General features: G+C 41.3%; 1 protein-coding gene across 1 annotated transcript in view; it reads right to left on the bottom strand.

Annotated features, from left to right (window-relative positions):
* Positions 1-473: 473 nt before the first annotated feature.
* The window catches only part of LOC111869941, a 65,687-nt gene continuing 45,158 nt past the window's right edge, over positions 474-21,002 (bottom strand). The window contains exons 8-13 of the mRNA XM_023861837.2: positions 17,536-17,628; positions 13,892-14,066; positions 11,647-11,852; positions 8,922-9,130; positions 3,277-3,331; positions 474-1,753 (exon numbers count right to left, since the gene is read on the bottom strand). Coding sequence (XP_023717605.2) covers positions 1,656-1,753; positions 3,277-3,331; positions 8,922-9,130; positions 11,647-11,852; positions 13,892-14,066; positions 17,536-17,628 — 836 coding nt within the window. The 3' untranslated portion in view covers positions 474-1,655. The remainder of the gene's footprint in view (positions 1,754-3,276; positions 3,332-8,921; positions 9,131-11,646; positions 11,853-13,891; positions 14,067-17,535; positions 17,629-21,002) is intronic.

Here is a 21,002-nt window from a genome sequence, read left to right as displayed (position 1 = left end):
GTATCAGATCTTTTGGTTCAGTTCCTGGAACTGGTATGTGAGCTTTTTAAGTCATTCCTTTATTCCAGTCTTTGTGTAATTAAAAAATTAATATTAAAGCCAAAACATACTTGAAATAGCACCACATGAATAATGCAAAAAGTATGTTCTTGTTTGGATTAGTTCTGATACTTTTATTTCAAATACTGTAACGTACCCATGTGTCTTTGTGTGTTACCTTCTTCTGTATATTGTGTGCCATCACATGCTATGAAGATCTTAAAAACAGTTTAAATCCATCAGTTATCAGCAAAACCTGCTTCCTGCGCTTCAACACCTGGATTTTGGCTTGGCTTGGCTTGGCTTGGCTTGTTTAGCTCAGAAGGTGGACATGATGTGTTTCTCAGAAATGTGGTTTATTCTCAATAGACTATATAGCATTATATCCAGAAGACGTAACGCTTTATGATGCCTTGTTTTGTTTTTTAATATTCATATAAATTGTTAATTGGATGCTCACTAAAAGAAGGGAGAACTTAATTTTAATTCATATCCATCATTTGTAATCCTCAGTTTCCATGAAACCCAGTTTGAATTTTGTTACACATTGTACAAGAAATTAGGGCATCAAATGAAATAAAGCTATCATTAAGATATACGACTTTTACTTTGAAAACATCTTGACCAAACACTGCAGTGAATTGGATAACAATCCTGCTTCATATTGCGGAGCACCTGGTCTTAAATATAGTCCTGGTGACCAGCTGTACCGACTGAGTTTCTTCATGGGTTTCCCTAGTTCCTTGAGGCAAGTGGTGGGAAATACTTAAGAGTATAGGCCTCTTAGGACATTAGCTCTTACTTCGTCCTTAACAATCGTCATTTACAAACCATCTTGCCATCTAATGCTGTATGAGTTAGGAATTGAAGCAATATTGCATGAGACTAGCAATGCCTAGGCCCCCAGTATTCATGCCTGCAGTCACCGGCCAAAAGATGATTCATATGATGGCCTGTAATAATATATCATGCTTGGAGGACCGCCAAGTACTGCGACTGTATGATCCATATGAAGTGTTACTACATTGTTCACTCAGGGTCATCTTAGTGTCGCCTAGGATGGGGGTGCTAGCTACCTCTGAGCGATCCTGTGAATACAGTTTCATATTAGCGTTAAAAGTGATTAAGATGGAACTTCAGGAAACATTAATTTTGACAAATGCTTGGTTATAGCTTTGTAGTTGTACGTGTAGTAGAAGTGCTTTAGTTGATACGTTTATGATTCTGAATGTGTGGTAACATTTCCACGCTCAGCAGCCAGGTCCGGAGATGCTTCAATGGGGGTTACAACTACAAAGATTTTAGATTTACTAGTGGATTTGCTTATTGTATACAAAAGTACCCATCAGTTAATTTTGAGTTTAAATGAAACGCTTTGGAGTGGGTTCTTTCAGTACAATATGCTATAGGCTATAATAAATATTCATTTGCATTTTAAAGCTTAGGTATTTTAATTAACAGTAGTGAAACAGAAGTTTATTATTTTTAATACTGAATTTATCTTATGTATTCTTAAGAAACGAGAGATGGTCAATTATATTAATGCTCTATAAAACTGTGTTCCTTTCAGATTCTTTAAGTACATTTTTTTTAGCCCAGGTCTTCTGATCATCGTGTCATATGTTTTCTTTAATCCAGTCCAGGGAGAAATAAACGTTTGTGTAGAGGCCGGGATAGCCCATTTTCCCGCAACCAAATCCATATGAAACAATTCCTGTAAAACAAAATGAAAAGTTGGAAATTGTTCTTTTTGTTACCGTACTGCATCAGACAGTGAGGACATTAGCATCGTATTATTACCATGAAATTTTAGTGTATGCGTATGTGCACATACACATGTGTAATAAAACAGCTGTCGCGCATTTGAGTGACTATAGATGGGGTTTGTATTGGTAATCATATTTATTGGACTCTTACACAAATCGTGATTATAAGTAATTACAACCATTTCACTAATCCACACACTTTACAGTCCACTGTAGCACGTGCTAAGTTTTCCAAGTCTTCCACTGGGAAGATTAAAGAGAAAGGATAGGATGGAGACTCTTCTGCCATTGTGCGAATGTATCACAGCATCCTCAGACATAGACTTGTCTGCCTGCATGCGAACTCTCTTGACAGAGTCAGAGTTGCTTTACGATTGGCGATTTACATCTTCGCGCGGATCATGACCATGGGCAAGCATAAGTCATTACCGATCTAATCAGTCCTTTATGGTGGGTTAGTTTAATGTTAGACTTAAACGTACACTTTTCAATAGGTAGTAGATTCTAATAGATGTTCTGAAGACATTGGCTTCAGTCATTTCTATGCGTAGTCTGTGTGATCCTCTTATTGTAGATTACACTGAGGTGTTTTGCATGATTGACGGAGGATGTTCCGTCCATTCAATGTAAGGTGAGCATCAGGGGACGTAAGTCTATGAGAGAACTAGTTGGTCAGAACCTTATCTTCATTGATTTTTATATTCCAGTTCATCTCAATAACACTGAGACCTCGCTGCAGCGTTCTGAGAACATAACCAACTTTGCGGTCAGTCGTATATATACAGGTTATCAACAAAGAGACCTGGAAAGACACCAGGTGTTTGGGGCGTATCATTTGCATAAATACTGTATAACATGGGAGACAGGACAGAACTTTGTGTCACCCCTATTTGTATATCCCTTGGAGTAGACATTTCACCTTCGACTGAGATTTAATTTTCTCTGAAAAAGAAGAGCTAATAAGCTTGATTAGACTGAAAATTTTAATTTATATAATTTATATTTACATATAGCGAGCAAAGGTGCCAATGTTTTAGCAAAGACTTTTTCGATATCCAAGAATACCTCAGCCATAGACACGTTATTGTTGAAGTTTAAGGTAACTTGAAGTTACCTTCATATGACTTTGCATGCAATTTTAACCTGAAGGAAATTAGCATGATCAAATTAATGACAGTGACCATGCACTAACGACGTATAAAGGCCCATCCACATTACTCGTGCTCGTGTGACTATTCTCGCGAGTAATGTGGACGATATGACAAGTCACGAGACAAGCAAATTTAAAAACTATAGCCAATAAATTGAAATACGAATACAGCCTATACACACTACGAGTAAACATACGGATCCTCACGCGCCGAAGGCTGGCGAGCAACTGAAGTAGCCAGACGAGCACGAGCACGAGTAGTGTGGACGCGCCTTAAGACTACGCTCCGAAAAGAATTTTCGTTACTCAAGTAAAGAATACCTGCCAGTACGAAGGCTCCGTTGTCTACTACTTGGAGTGGACCACCGCTGTCCCCCTGTAAAGATGATTATATTAGCCACTTAATCTCCCTTCCCACATGTAAATAAACATTGATAATAGATACAGAATTACTGGGTTTTTGGAATTTTTCCATCATCCGGAATTCTAGGTAATAGAGGACACGACGTTTCGGAAACATCCAGTTTCTGAAACGTTGTATCCTCTGTTACCTAGAATTCTGGACGATGGAAAAAGTAAGAAAAAAAAACAGTAATCTATGTGTCATCCACCGTCGTCAGAACCCTTTAGAATCTAATTGATAGATCAGTACATCAGTAGACCTTTATGTTCATAATTATACGACAGTACAGAATATTGTAGAGGCCTTACGTCACAATTCAGGCTGTGTATGTGAATATTTGTTTGTAGTACGAAATGGCCTATGTCTTGGCACGCTGGTTTAATTTGACTTATACTAGATGCCACATCTAATGCTGGTATGTTAACAGTTCTTTCTAACCGTGTGGGCGATCTTGCTTTGTTGATGATTATTGCTTGAATAGTTAACTTTGGTAGTTGGAACTATGTCTATTATTTGGATTTTTTGAGGGGTTCTTTTGAGATGGTTTTAATCTCTTTGCTGGTTGTTTTGGCTGCTATAACTAGGAGTGCTCAACTTCCTTTTTCTTCCTGGTTACCGGCTGCTATGGCTGCTCCCACTCCTGTTTCTGCCTTAGTGCATTCTTCTACTTTAGTTACTGCTGGGGTTTATCTTTTAATTCGGTTTAGACCCGCTTTTAGTGATTGGTTGAGTGTTTTTCTTCTTCTTGTTTCTGGTTTGACGATGTTTATGGCGGGGTTGGGGGCTAATTTTGAATATGATTTGAGGAGGATTATTGCTTTATCTACTTTAAGACAGTTCGGTTTGATAATTAGTGCTGGGAGCCATGACATCTCACAATCCTATGAGTCCCCATTGCCCTCGCCTTTACTTATTTATTGTTACAAAATGAATGAAAATTGAATGGCATTTTATTACACATACATTTCATTGCGGTTCTGTTTATTTCATTTTGAACTGCACATCACTAAGATGTTGCTTATTGCGTACACGCACTTCCAAACTTGCTCACAGGTTTCCCAGTGCTCGCCTCAACGTGTTTTCTGGTATCGCTGAAATTTGCTTCCAGATTGCCAGCTTGAAATAATCGTTGGTTCATGGTCGAATGGTGTACGCTTTCGCTTTGGGGTGCGTCGAAAGGAAATAATCACAGGCAGGGAGATCAGGCAATGGAAGCTCGCTGCGCGGTGAAGTAACGCCCTCCGGAAATATTTCCTGAACGAACTCCACGGATGCTTTCGCTGTATGGGCAGTTGCACGATTTTGCTGGAACCACGTGGTCGAGAGTTGAATTTCACTGCGACTCAGTTCTTGTGTGAGGAAGTCCCGTAACATTTCAACATAACGAGCAGATGTGACTGTAACTGCACGTCCATAAGGGCCTATGACGCCGAAGTGTGCCACCCCACACCATGTGATCACACGTGCGCTGTGAAGAGGCCGTTGATGGAGCCCCTGTGGGTTTTCCTCTGCTCAGCAGCGAAATTTCTGTTTGTGGACACAGCCAGATGAGAGGAAGTGTGCTTCACGTGTCATAAGGATAAATAACACCGCCGAACGAAATTCCGATTACACGCTCAGCTACCGTGCCACGGTTTGCCATGTCACGTTCGCTTAATATAAAATCTCATAATTAATTTTATGAATTAAAATTTTTGGAGAACACTTACCAATGCTCCTAGAAGTGCTTGAGAGTGTGATATTCCAGGAAACATTCCCCTTTGTGAAGTGGCATTACACAGAACTTGCAAATGTAGGCAGTCCAGGCGAACGGTCCACCATGTTTAAAAGCGAAAAACCATTTAAAGGGTGCGCTGTCCGCAAAATGTTAATTTTTAAAGTNCAGCGAAATTTCTGTTTGTGGACACAGCCAGATGAGAGGAAATGTGCTTCACGTGTCATAAGGATAAATAACACCGCCGAACGAAATTCCGATTAAACGCTCAGCTACTGTGCCACGGTTTGCCATGTCACGTTCGCTTAATATAAAATCTCATAATTAATTTTATGAATTAAAATTTTTGGAGAACACTTACCAATGCTCCTAGAAGTGCTTGAGAGTGTGATATTCCAGGAAACATTCCCCTTTGTGAAGTGGCATTACACAGAACTTGCAAATGTAGGCAGTCCAGGCGAACGGTCCACCATGTTTAAAAGCGAAAAACCATTTAAAGGGTGCGCTGTCCGCAAAATGTTAATTTTTAAAGTGAACAGTGCACAAGTTAGGGTAGTAGGTTTAAAAATGCCGGTCCCCAGGGCGATTTAAATATTTAAATTGCCGGTCCGCAAAGTGTTAAAAAAGTAACCACCTGCAGTGTACATTGCCACATAACACTGAGGCTGTGAGGCAGTTATTCATATGGAGTCCGAGGCGTTCTTTTGCTGTAGGAATATCCGCTCGCAGCGTGAGGAAAATTCTACATATGGATCTGAACTCCCATCCGTACAAAATGGTGACGGTGCAAGGGTTAATGTGGAAGCACTCGTTCTGAAGTTTTATACCTATAATTGTATGGTATTGCGACCAGGATTTTTCCGTGACGAACAACGTTGAAACGCCTGATAAACATTCGCCGCGTTAGCAACAGAGTCACCATAAGAAAAAAAAAACATTTCAACAATAAGCGCACACTGTTGCACGCGCCACTGCTCCATGGCTACTGTAACGGCATTAGTCAAGTAGAAAGTGACGGCTCCTCCCATAAAATCCTCAGCGGCTGCCAACATAACGCTTTTAAATATCATGTACGTTGCCGCACCCTGGTATATGGTTTCGAAACTCGAAATTTTCCTTGCATGTAAGAAGTAAAATTATTGAAGATTTCTGCCATCTGGAATATGCCATAGAGTCCAATGAAAGTCAATTGGCATTTTGAAGGAACATCGGGCCCATCTTCAGAGCCCAAGGTGGAGGATATGTATGTATGTTCCTGCGTAATATCGGTTGACTTTCATTGGCGCGCACGGTGTTATATGGCAGAAGATAAAATCTTAATACCAACCGCTGTGACAACCTCAAATCCAACAAGTAAAACTCTTAGTCAAGATTGTGCGGATCATTTTAAAATCCTTGTTTCGAACTCTTGGAAATCTTGTGAGGCTGATGAAAGAAAGCGTGCTAAAATAATAAAAGAATAAATTTGTCTGGTACACTGTTATAATATAGAAGATATTTTGAAAATCAGACCTACATTGTTATTTTTACGAGTACGTATCCTAAGTTATCTTTCGCGTAATGTAGTAATTGTCCTGTGAGCTTTCGATAGTAAATTGAAACCAATAATCACCGCTTGGGCGTCAGTCATCTTCCATGGACGATAGATAGCTGGATGGAACTATACGTAGTTGATCATTTGACTGGATGGAGTGTTGGGTGAAGTCAGCACTAGTGATGGCCAAAATTAGGATTCGACAACAGATAACGATATAAAAAGTAAAAAGATAAAACTATCCCTGGCACAGTTCGTTAAGGCCCATAAGGCTGTGAGACGTCGTGGGGCCCACATTTGCTAGACAGTCTGATCGCAAATGGCGTTAAGGTTATCAGCCTTACGCGTCGACCGTCCTTTACCCCCAGGAAGATGCCTGGTGCTCAGTTCTGTTAGAGGCTGAGTCGACCCCAGGGCCACGGGCCATAGTGCAGCTGGAAGGATTAGGTAAATTAAAAAATCCACCTCATCGGGATTCCATTCCGCGACCTTCCAACTTGTAGCATAGGGCCTGAACCAACTGACCCCAAATAACACTATAGATGTGTACATGAAACATCATGCGTGAAGGTGATATGCCTGAGACTGGTATTTATATGGTTGAATGATGCAGCTATTTCACGGTTAACACGCGATTGGTCCCTATATCACTGGTTGCGCAATTCAGAATGGTTTGGGTTTAAGGCAAGTTGTTAAATTTGTTACACCACAAGTTCAGTTCATGGGACGGGTCTATTTAATTATATTTGGGCTCCATAATCTGTCGCATTATGAATACACCTAGTTCCAATATATTTTGATCCCGTAGTTAGTTTTATATACTGCAGTACATAACTTAGATTAATGTAAAAGGCTTGTTAACAAGAAGTCCCGNCCCCGCGACTGCATCCGTTCTGCGGTGGTATGACTCACGGCAAATTGCAGCCGCGGCGCGCACTTGATTGTACGCACTGTATAATACCGAGTAAGACGAGGAGAAAGTTTTGCCTCTCGAAAGTTCCAGGTAAGAATCCTGCATAAATAAATAAAAGTAAATAAAGAAACAGATGACCCGTATAACTAAGCCACAATATGTTTTGTAAATTTGGTTGGCGGCCCGTCAGAGTTTGAATCTAACGTAGAGTTTAGTTCTTTATTAATTTCTTGGGGTGGGTTGAGACTGGGTCCACTTGGTTCGTCGGCCACTAATTTTCCTATTGTACGAGCCCCGGGTGATGATGAATGTGGAGCAGTCGGTGGAATACGAATTGGCAGGGGAAACCGAAGTAATCGGAGAAGACCTGCCCCACAAATCCCACATGACCTGACCTGGGCTCGAACCCGGGTCGCCGGCGACTAACCGCCTGAGCTTATGACATGGACCAACGTATAGTTTCTGGGTGGTTAATCGTATTGTCACAAGTCTACTTCGATGCGACTAGTCATTAAATGAATGGGTTAATTTGAATCTCATTGGCAGAAAGATAATTTTGGTTCTGAGGCTTAGACTCCGGCATACGGAAATATATGTGGGAGGCATGTGACTTGGGCACACCTATCCATGAGGTGGATTACCTATCCCTCAGAAACCTGGTTTATCGATAAGGACCGATCTGGATTCCTTTTCGCATTTATATATGGGAGCCGAAGGGCCGAACTGGATCTGTTCTGCTATGATGTTCTTGTAGCTGATATAAGATGCTGACTGAGTGAATGTGACTTAGTCGTCAGTTCATTTTCATGGTTTATTTAATGACAATATCAGTCGTTCAGACTACATAGCTTTGAATGAGAGGATGATTAATAAATGATGAATTGAAAAATACCTCTAAGGAATGAACGTGGCCCATTTTAAGGTACTATACCGGATATTGTCTGGAAAGAACGAGGAAATCCACTAGAAATCTGTGCCAGAAGAGTTGGTATCCCTGCCGAAATTCTAACCGGCACCTCCCAGTGACAATGCAGTAATATTTCCGCTTGAACTAACTTGCTCGTCAGAATTCCGAATATGTCACTAGTAATTTAATTTATTTTCAGTTTTACTTTCTTAACACAAGAAACACGGGGTTCTTTAGACTAAGTAGCTTCCGTCAATGAATGAATGAACCAATCGGTGAACATGTACTTCAAATCAGTTAGTTTTACAAGTGACGTTACTGAGACAGAACTCGCAACAGAATAGGATTTCGACTTAATTCAGCGGTTTCAGGATAGTGCCAGTTGCGTGTTTGGTAAACATGGTGATGTACGAGTACCTTCGAGTTCCATAAAAATGTAGAAATTTTACGGCATGAGTAACTGCAACATGTAATTACTTGTGTGGTGCTACCAACCTGGCAACTGTCGACGCCTCCACCAATGACGCCAGCACAAAGAACCCGTGGGTTGGATGTGTGTGATGGAAGTTCTGACTCGTTGCACTCTTTACTTGTGAAGATCTGAATGTAGGCCCTCTGTAAAGTGCAAGGCAATTTAGTGTTGCCTTCAGTTGTCTCGCCAAACCCAAGTATTTCTCCGACTCGATTCGTTAGATTCATTTCGACTGAAAAGCAAATACCATGTATGTAGCTGTAAAGTAGAAATTAGTAACAGATTCGTCGTGTAACACGTTGACTTGTAGGTCTGCAATTCCTTTGTTCTCTTAGAACGTACACCCTCCGTCATTCTATCTGTTCCTCCTGTCTCTTTCTACATATAATGAATGTTGATACTTCCAGTTTTACGAGTACTATAGATACTGATTGTCACATGTAATCCTAAAACCTTAAGCATTTGCTTTTGCCTGATCTTGCGTCGTAACTTCTATTTTTATTCCTTTCTTTGTCCCTGTCTCTGCATGTTATTATCTCTGGTTTATTTTACCACTGGTTTATTGACTTTTCTGTATCACTTTGAACTTGTCTTCATGATATTATTTTACCAATATCTATATAAGTTATTTAAATTATTTGTAAAAGCATTTTCGTTATATTTATCAAGCATTTTTTATCGTTGAGGTTTATTAAGTGTTATATTACAAGGGGACTCGTTAGCGTAGTTGGTTCAGGCACTATGCTACAAGCCGGAAAGTCGCGGTTTCAAGTCCCGTTGAGTTCATTGGATTTTTTCAATTGACCTAATCCTTCCAGCCGCACCATTGCCCTGCGCTCGACTTAGTTTCTAACAGAATGAGTACGAGCAATATTCTTGGAATAATCTTGGAGGTAAAGGGCGACCGAGCCGGTCACGGTAGCCGAGCGGTCTAAGGCATGTACTGTCTGCGCTCGCTTGGAAACCGGGATGTGGGTTCGAATCCCACTCAGGGCGTGGATGTTTAGTTTGTGTGTATGCGTTTTCTTTGTTTGTGTACAGGTAGAGGCCTTGCGACGAGCTGATCACCCGCCCAAGGAATCCTACCGAATGTGTAAGATCTAGTAAAACCGAAGTGAACGGAGAAGTTCATGGAGGTAGGCTTAGGCCCACTGGGGCTGTAGTGCCAAGGGAAAAACAAGGGGGCGGCCGGCGCGTAGGGCTGACAGCCTTGCCGCCATCTATTGGCCGATTGTCTAGAAAAGTGGGAACCTCAGCGTCTCACAACCCTATGGGCCTCCACGGCCTGTTACAGGGATAGCTTTACTTTACTTTTACATATTTACATTCATGTACTTCTTCCATAGGTATAGGTTATAGCACAGACTTGCATACTGGTAATATTTCCCTTAAATGAAATTTTTCGTTAAGATTTTGCTGAAATTTGATTTTACAATTTTCTTGTTTGAGTTACCGGAAGTGAGCAGCTCTTTTGCTCTTTCTTAAGTTACAGTACTTCTGAACGTTTCCGTCTCCACTATATAGTCTTGAAGAGAGGCTCAAATAGGCTCACTGGAAGCTAACCGATGGGAAAGTTACAACAGGCACTGAAGTTGCAGGCGATTGACTTACATTTAGATTAGTCCCTTGGTAATATGTTAGTATGATTCTTGGAAATATTGGCAAGTTTAATGTATAGATGGGTCCTGTATATCAAGGGCGGAAATACGCATGCTTAGAGGGTATTTAATGATTCATCGTAAATAAATGTTTACAGAAATATATGATTTAGGTTGTGCCAGACTCTTCTGAAACAGTTGTGTATTTGTGTAAGGAAATTGGCACAGAAGCTTTTAAGTCTCCAAGTAAAGTGTCTGTCGTAATTAGTGGACTCTAAGGTAAAGTTGTGCCGGTCACGGTAGCCGAGCGGTCTAAGGCATGCACTGTCTTCGCTCGCTCGGAAGCCGGGATCGTGGGTTCGAAGCCCACTCAGGGCATGGATGTTTGTGTGCGTTTTTCTGTGTTTGTGTACAGGTAGAGGCCTTGCGACGAGCTGATCACCCGCCCAAGGAGTCCTACCGAATGTGTAAGATCTAGAAAAACCGAAGTGAACGGAGTTCATGGAGGTAGGCCTAGGCCCACTGGGGCTGTAGTGCCAAGGGAAAAAAAAAGTAAAGTTGTACCTGTGGAAGGCGTATGGGGGAATGAATTTATAGTTCCATATTTTCTCGACTTCGGCACTAGCTGGAGGTGAGTAGCCGCTTTACGCCCGGGGAAAGAGCTCCCAATACCCATTGGATAGGAGGTTGGACGGGCCTCAGAACCCTTCTGGAAGACATGGAGAAGAGGAAATTACTGACCTAACTGGAATTGCGGCCACTCGGTCGTCCAGCCCGCAGCCAGTCGCCATACCGACTATGCTATCGTGGCTCATAATTAGTGGATTGTACCAAGACTAATCATATGTGAGAAACGATAGTAATAATATCCCATATTGCACTGTGCAGAGACATTATTGAGGAATTAATAGTTGCTTAGTCAGTCAAGAAATTCCACACCTCTTATGTAATCTGAATGCTCATTACTGCATTCACAACAGCCCTCAACCAGTTTCCGTCCTAAGCCAGATGAATCCATTTCACACCCTCATATACTGTTCCTGTGAGATCTCAACGAAACAGAAAAACAGGTGGGAACAAGCATGTGCCCATGAAGTAATTATATTGAATTCTTATCATAATAAATGCCTAAAAGTATTTTACAGCTTACCTTTTCCGGGAAGACAGATAGGCGTGTAGTTTGTAGTCTGGTTTAACGTCATAATAGCCATGTCATAGTTGCCAAACGGCGATGTATAGTTAGGGTTGAGAACGACATTAGTCACTGTGAAGGTCCTGTGGGTGGACTCTTTCACACATCTGTTGTGTATTCCTAGTGTCACACCAAACTTGGCCGTATTGTTGTCCCCTTCTATACTGAAAATATATTTGGCCCATTATTATCGAAGAATCGTGCGTGCTCATGCAGCTACTGGCTAACGTGCCTGGTTGCCACGAGTTTCTCTTCAAATAAACCGTAGTAAAATCATGAAATTGCCTGTTTATTAAGAGTCTTTGATCTAACTGTATACACACTAGCCCATGTTCTACTGAGTCTTGCTGTGTTGCGGTATGGTTATCACGACTGTAAGGTGGCCGGCACTACTGTAAGGTGGGCGGCACGACTGTAAGGTGGCCGGCACTACTGTAAGGTGGGCGGCACGACTGTAAGGTGGCCGGCAGTGTGTGAGCGTAGATCGTTATTGCAATATAGCGGCGTGAGTTGTATGATCGCTTGGCAAGCAGACCAGAGACAGAAAAACACTGACGAAATGATGTTAAGGTGAAAACGTAAAGTTGCCCCTGTGCTTAATTAATCCAGCTCTACGAGAATAAGACGTACTGGGAAATAGAAGTACAGATCCACCATTCTTGACCTAGATGTAGGTGACTGGACAGCTACACGTCCTAGCTGCTTTGCCCCCGGGAAGAAATTCGGTGGTACTCACTGGATAGTAGGATGGGCAGGCATCAGAGCCGATTTGGTCGTTGTGTTAATTGCTAGACACGGGATTTGTGTTGGTAATTATATTTATTGAACACTTTTATACCTTAACTACAAATAAATATGACGCTGCCACTATTTCGCGCAATCTACTTATCACTGCAACACACGTTTTCTGCTATGTCTTCACTAGCCGTTGCCTGGTAACAGATCTCAACACTGCCCTCTGCTTACATCCTTACCGATTAACGACTGTCCCACAACTAATTCAGCTGTCGACTCTCATCTCACTCATGGCGCCGCTATCAATCACTGACTATTCACTGGCCCTCACTGGCCATCAGCTACTACTGGCTGACATGGCCGGTCGGTAAAATTGTTGCTGGCCGTCGCCAGCACAGCCATTCCTGGCTTCTGGTCTCTACGAGTTTTATGATCAAGAGCTTTCTTTTCTCTTAGACGTTTACTTGTTTAGAAGTGGGGCCTTCGAAACTTTGTAACCACCTACCAGACTGCATGGTATCATTACCCAGAAGGTCACAGTCAACAGAAATTCGTATATTCTTGTTAGCAGACGATGAAAAATTCTGACATTTTGGTCCTCGATATGTTTATATTGATCGATGGCGCACACTTGACCTTTGTGACGATACAAATCGATGAAAAGATGAAGCCTTCCTTTTAGGAGAGCCTAAGGAAAATATTTCGAGTGCAGAGTTGACATGGTTTGCAACCAAAGAAGTCCCTATTATGTTTAATCGCTGCGAAACATGCCATCTTATAATCTTATAATTTAATTTGAAATTTCAAAATTCAGTATGATGTCACATTCTGTATTTCGCAAATTGTTGCATGGCGAATGGAATCAAAGCTCAGAAATATTTTCGGCTAATAAGAAAAGTAGAGAAGTCATAAGATCCCTTTGGGATAAAAAATTTGGCTGGGGGAGGATAACATGGAGATCTCTTGAACGACGGGTCATAGGAAAGTACTGTGAGCAAAAACTTTCTTTTGGCAAGATTATGATGATGATGAAAATATCAGGGTCACTGGGGGTCATGGGTAAAAAAAATAATTTTTATTAGTAGTTACTATAGCATTCTGACGATGGTGTATAACACACAGAGATATTGGGTTTTCGGACTTTATCCATCGTCCTGATTTTTAAGATAACTGAGAAAAAACACGTTTCGGAAACTGGATCTGTTTCCGTCCTCAGGTGAGGGAAAACACTTATTCTGTTGGGTCCCTTAGAAAGGTGTTTTCCCTCACCTGAGGACTGAAACAGATCCAGTTTCCGAAACGTCGTGTTTTTTCTTAGTTCTCTTAAAAACCAGGACGATGGATAAAGTCCATAAACCCAATATCTCTGTGGATTAATTTTTATTCTTGTTTAGTGTTGAAACAGTGTATTTGGAGGGAACATTGCTGCAGATTATTCGTGAATGCGTTAGTGGATTTACTTACTTACAGGGTAAAGCAGTGCGCAGCCGTGATGACGTGATGGCTATCGATAAGTGTTCCTGAGCATATTGGCGTTGTTTTATCTTCTGGGTGATGCATGAGTGCATACCACGGTAATATATCCCCATCCGCATCTTCTCCTCCCACAATCCGACCCTCTGGGACGAGCTGTATACCGCAGTCTATATATGTACAATAATGTGTAATGCTTAAGGAGTGCTAAATTATGCCTGAATAAAATACATATTAAATATAGAAATATTTTTGTAGTGTATGTGTTGAAATCAATTAGAGTGATCAAGTCGAGGAGGATGAGGTGGGCAGGTTATGTAGCACGAATGGGGGAGACGAGGAATGCGTATAGGATATTGATGGGAAAGCCAGAAGGAAGGAGACCACAAGGAAGACCAAGGCGTAGGTGGGTGGACAATGTTAGAATGGATCTTAGAGAGATAGGATGGGATGGTATGGATTGGATAGATCTGTCTCAGGATAGGGACCAGTGGAGGGCTCTTGTGAACACGGTAATGAACCTTCGGGTTCCATAAAATGCTGGGAAATTCTAGAGTAGCTGCAGAATTGGCGGCTCCTCCAGAAGGGCTCAGCTCCATGAGTAAGTAAGTAAGTAAGTAAGTATGTGTTGAAATCAGATGTAAAGTTGTGCACGTCCAATAGTATTGTGTCATGTAGACCCGTTGCTAGGCAAGGACCGCGAAATAAGGAGTTGTACGACATTCGTTGCTAAGTAATGGCTCTGCAAGCAATGGCCATTTGCTAGGCAATGAACGAGTAGCGATCGGAACCCCAACAGACACGAAAGCAGTGCCGAGCGGTGCCGAGTTATAAGCAGGACAGGTTACACGAGTCAGTGGAGTGGAGTTAGTGAGTGGAATTGGTCGACGTATTGGTGAACTGTTGCGGCACAGTCGTTATGAGCTGATAGCTGAAGCCGGGGACATTTCGAGAACCGAGAGGAAGGGGAACGTCCAGAATTGGAAGCGCCACCAAGCAACGGCAATGAAGACGTGACTGTGGACATTAGTGTACGTATGTAACAGTGCACTGTAAAGTGTAGTCACGAGCTCTATCAANGATGACGTAAATGCGAGTACAGTTCTCTCTAAATTATAGTAAACTAACATTGACTGTCATACAAAACATTTAAACAAATGTGATACTCACTGAAAAAAAAAAATCTTTAAAAATACATTGCCGCGGTTGAGCCGCAAAGCGGTTAAACAGCGCGCGGATAATCGAGAGTCTACTGTATATAGGTATTTTTGTTTGTTTGTTATTTGTCAGGTTTAGAACCAAGTGTGCTAAATGATTTTTATTTTAATCTATGATGTGAAATGTAACGTTTTATATTATTTGTTATAATCGTCCATTTTTGTTTAGGGTTCAATTTTGTCTTTTTATACAATAAAAATATCATTTACGTATCTAACGTAGTGAGTGATTTTCTCTCTAGAATATGTTTTATTCTAAATTTTGCGGGAAGGTTTTAGCTACAATGCGGAAAAATGAACCCTGTCGCACGATAGCGAGGAAATACCTTGTTTCATGGGAGCCAGAGGGATTGTATTTCGTATGAGTTCAAATTTCAGTTTAACTTATGCGATTTCTAATTACAAAATAAAAATTATTCATTGGAAGACTTGTTTTCAAATATCAAATTCGAGTAAAGCTGAATTTATTGAATCGAATCTGTTAGTTAATACAAACTCAAATAAAGTTAATAGTAAAATTAACAATTAAAATGAACATCAGTCGCAATGAAAATGTTTGTGGATCAATTTCTCAGAAGTGAAATTCGAGGTTCTAATGGCGGTTAATTTGAACGGTACTATCTTCTGGGAGGGGACACGCGGTAGCGTAGTTGGTTGAGGGGCTATGCTACAAGCCGGAAGGCCGCGGGTTCAAGTCCCGATGAGGTCATTGGGTTTTTTTCAATTTACGNGACTGTCCGCCAAGCAGTACGGCCGCTGTTTCAAGTCCCGATGAGGTCATTGGGTTTTTTCAGTTTACGTAATCCTTCCAGCCGCACTATGGCCCTGGGGTCGACTCAGTCTCTAACAGAAATGACTACCAGGAATTAATTATATAATTTTCCTGGGGAGTAAAGCGCGGCCGGCGCGTAAGGCTGACAACCTTACCGCCATCTTTGAGCCGATTGTCTAAATAATGTTGGACCCTCATCGTCTCACAACCCTATGGGCCTTCACGGCCTGTTACAGGGATAGCTTTACTTTTTATTTACTACGAGTATCTTCCGGGATATTACGCTGCACTGTCCGGCAGACGTAAGCCAAGCAAGCAGCAGGCGTTTGCTGCATGTTTTACTCATCGACCCTGAAGATCGACGCAATATGTTCCACTTAAACTATGGTAAACTTCTAGGCAGTACTCTTCAAGGATACCGAAATCTGTGGCTTGGATATTCTCAAGGCAGGTAAGTTAATTAACTGAAATACCTAACCCCGAAAGGGTTAAAACATTGTCTTCCATTTTCCTGTTATCAGTGACAATCACAACCCAACCTGTGTTGTAAAGAAGATAATAATTGCAATGGCTGGATAAAGCCGGTTTCTCTTCATAGTCGGCAGTCTAATTTGACGTGCTACTTGCTATCGATAAATGTAACCACCACATGTTTGTACGTTGCTTGTCTTCAGATAGAGGAAATAAAAGTGAAAGGGTAATTGAGTCTTGTACGAAAAGATCTGCAGTCTCAGAAGTTCTTAAATGAGAATAAGGTTACTGACTGAATACTTAATTGATTGAATGACAAATCAAATCACAACGAAAGCAAATATGAAAATGAATTACATTCGTAACCTCGACTTCTAAGAAATAATTACAACAAGTATCATGACTAATAAAGTGAACGAAAGTCTGCACAGAAACCGAGCCATAAAAAACTTGAATACGTAACAAAGGAATACTGTGAATGCATAATATCCCTAGTGTTCTTAAGGGTTAGCTGGGATAATAAATTAAAGAAGAAAATACAATAAAATACTACATATAACAGCCTTAGGCTCTTCGGGAATCACAGCAATTTCTGTGCTGCGGGAAATCTTGCCCTCTGAAAGGAAACTTATTTTCGATGGAAATGTACAAGTTAGAATTTAACTTGGCTTAACCAAGAAGGCTACATAAGGAAACGAAAGGATAATATAAAAGTGTGAAGTGCCAAGGGATATATTGTCACGTGTATTATTGTGATTCTTGACATGTTTTGGATTGGATATTGGATTTATTGATCACTTTAACGCACGACTCGCGACTACATTTAATTATAGCGCCATCGCTGATCTCCCCACTTTACAAATCGCTCGAGTACACGCTGTCTTTTCCATCCTTCAGTGTCTTCACTAGTAATTGCTTGGTAACGGCTTAAAAAACAAATCCGGATATCAATCTCTTGCCTTGGATATTTTGGCTCTCATTTTAATGTATTCACTGACAAAAACGAAAATTATGCTCTCCTTGTGTTTTGAGTTACTGCCGTATTTTAAGTTTAGATCTGGCCACAGTATTTTTTTTTGTAATATTATATTGTATCATGTATTTGTCAAAATAAAATGGCACGAGCTTGTCTACGAGGAGATTGAAGTATTTCAATAATATACCTTGGTATTTACTCACCTGCGTCTGCTCGTATTGCTGTCAGATGAAGAACAATCCACAGTAGGACTGTTCCCTTCTCCATCGTAAAAGGAAAACCCAACTGACAGTTTTCTTACTTAATCACGAGGCTCTCTATGGTAGTTTTGTTATCACTTACGTCGAAAACCTTGTAGTGTTCTGTTTTTGTCATTGCCAACTATACAAACATCCAAAACTTCGCAGACCTTGTACTATTAAAATATGTATAATTTACAAGGAGAGCGACGTTTGTCTACATTCAGGAATGGAGGGTTATATTTCTACAGATTGTTTTTCGTCGTGGCATACCGTGTTGTGCTCTAATAACTGTGTAGATTTATAGTAATTTGTGTCCATTACATGAGTAATTATTTCATTCTTGAAACTCGTTTCAGATTAATACGTAATACATATTTCTGGCCTGGTGCATTATACCTCGGGTTGCTGATATTGCCTTGAATATTACTGGGCAACACATGTTGAAATATTCCACAAATACTCTTAAAGTAAACAATTTTCTTTCTTTGATTTTTTCTGTGTCTAGAGTTACCGAGGACCGCCTCTGTGGTCGAGTGGTCAGAGTTCCTCGCTACAGATCCAGAGGTACGGGGTTCGATTCCCGGCGCTATCTGATTTTCTGAGAAGTAATGGGTCTGCCCCTCGTTGGTGTCTCCACCTTATCGTGAGGGGGATTGAGTATGCCAAGGACCCTGAGAGCTATACCAGCGGTAGCGTAGCCACTGGCAGGGCCTCGCTTGCTGGTCAGGTCAAAAGGTAGGCATCAGACGAAGAGAGACACCAAAAACCAATGCCGGAAGCAGCGTCATCAGCAGCGACTTGAAGCACAGAGCAAATGATGCTCGAGATGGTTCAAGTTCGTATAGCAACAGGCGTGACCAGAGTGGTTTGAACGGCTGTTGTACTGCGATGTGGAAAGCAAATGGAAAAAATACCACATTATAAATTTTCCTGGATAGTCTCTTTCCAAAAACAGAGATACCATGTATGCGACCAGAAGACTAAGAAGATGCTGGATGACCTTGGGGACAGAAGAGGATATTTTCATTTGAAGGAGAAAGCTCTAGATCGCATTAAGTGGAGGAACTGTTTTGGAAGAGACTGTGGACCTGATGTATGACAGATTACTGATGAAATGAGTGGGTCTGGATCGTGGTCCACTCAGCCTCGTGAGGATAATTTAGGAGCTGCTTGAATGGAAAAGTAGCGGTTGCGATCTAGAAAATCGAAATTAACGGCCGTGGGAATTCGTTGCGCTGACCGCGCGACGCCCTCTATCTGCTAAAGCTGGCACTAACTTCGCCGACAAGCGGCGGTCGCTCGGTCGATATAGTTCGCTTGCGGACTGAAGCTACGAGGATTACCGAGAATGGCGAATATAAAACGTAAATCGTACACAATCTTATCTTGCGATTCCTGTTTCGAGCTTAATTCCGAATATAAACATTTCTATACTCTATGCTTCAGATCTTTCCTAACGAAAAATTGTTGGGAAACCACGAGCTTCTTCCCATTCGCTTGACGAGATATTTTCGTAAATCATAACTCATAACTAATAACTAATAACTCATAACTATTAACTAATAAATCAGAACTCATCTTCCTTACTCTCTGACACGCCAAGTGCAGGGTCAGAGATGAAGATTCCAAAGTTAAGACCGAAGATGTGATGAAGTGCTCTTTGGTTGGGGTTTCCCCATCCCTCAGGGAGGTGTGACAGATGAATATGGAGCGGTAACAAAGAGATGATTTGCTAAAGAAAACCACAGAAAGTCAGAGAAAGACTTAAAGCAGTGCCACTTCGTGTAGGACGAATATTACCGTAATTTATCCGCGCCGGAAGCCGAGGCCTATCAGTGAATATACAGCTACTAACCGCCTGTCTATGGCACTAACTCTTAAATTACAAAACTTCACGCTTATTTCGTTATGAAACCAAGAACAGTTCTTTCATAAACGTATTAACTTCAGGTTCCATACTGAAAGAACATGGCAGTACACATCTTTCCCAACATTTATTATCGTGGTCGCTAACGGTGGTGTTTACAATACGTTAAACAGTATTTGGTCACCTAGAGACGAAACAGCGATGGATACAGACTGCTTTACAGGTATTCATATGTTGTCTCACATCTGTCTATATAGATCTATATATATAGTGTAACAACGTGCGAAAGCTCTGTAATTAAGAAATTCCCGTTTACCATGTTAACGAATTTTCGAACATTAACACGTTTGCATCAGTATATACTCTTATTATACGAGTATAGTGTGTCACGGACGAGCGTACAGTTACATTTCCGTGTATAGTGTAATATAAATAAGTAAAAGTAAAGCTATCAGTGTAACAGGCCGTGAAGGCCCATAGGGTTGTGAGACGTTGAGGGTCCCACATTATCTAGACAATCGGCTCAAAGATGGCGGTAAGGTTGTCAGCCTTACGCGCCGGCCGTGCCTTACTCCCCAGGAAAATTATTTATTTAATTCCTGGTACGCATTTCTGTTAGAGGCTGAGTGAACCCCAGGGCCATAGTGCGGCCGGAAGGATTAGGTCAATTGAAAAAAATCCAATGACCTCATCGGTATTTCAACCCGCGACCTTCCGACTTGTAGCATAGTGCCTTAACCACTACGGGGGATTGGTGACTTCAAGTATGTTCCCTGTTTTTTATGCCTAGTTATTCTTACGTATTAATTAATTCATATCCTGAAATAAGAAGTTGTAACACCACACGTCTATCATTTACCGTCATACATTGTACAATGATCGCTTTATGCATTTAAGAGTTGACAGTCGACAAAAACGATGAACTTGCACAGCAAGGTCGCTTCGAAACTGTGGAACATTCACAGTGTGTAACATCGTCGTCTAAGCCCTTTATTTATTATAAATTCATAATTTTCAACCAAAGAGACGTATCCATTCCCATTATAGGAAGAAGGGAACAAAATAACATCAGGTCAACATATATTTGAGGGATACTGTAAATATAATTGTTATGTTTCATTTCAGCAATAATAAAAATTGGATATAATTGTCGCGTGTTGCCTATATTCATTCATCAGTAATCTGTCAGATGACAGGTCCACAGTCTCTTCCAAAACAGTTCCTCCACATAATGCGATCTTCTGTTCTTCAGAGTGGCTATTCCTAAGCCTACCAACGTGCATACTATTTGAACTTCTTAGTGGTTTATGACGATTTCGGGAAGCTTAGAAATTCTGTTATGTCATGCTCTTCATAGGGAGTCGGTATAGGGTAGTCGGAATAGCGACTGGCTACGGGTTGGACGACCGAGGGATCGAGTTCGAATTCCGATAAGTTCAAGAATTTCTCCTCCACGTCGTCCAGACCGGCTTTGGGGTCCACCCAGCTCCTGTCGAATGGGTACCGGGGGTAAAGCGGTCGGGACGTGAACCTGACAACTCACCAACTCGTACCGAGGCCA

The sequence above is a fragment of the Cryptotermes secundus genome, unplaced genomic scaffold (genome assembly GCF_002891405.2).
Source record: "Cryptotermes secundus unplaced genomic scaffold, Csec_1.0 scaffold979, whole genome shotgun sequence".
In the NCBI taxonomy this organism is placed as follows: Eukaryota; Metazoa; Arthropoda; class Insecta; order Blattodea; family Kalotermitidae; genus Cryptotermes; species Cryptotermes secundus.
This window is presented reverse-complemented; position numbering and strand designations above follow the sequence as displayed.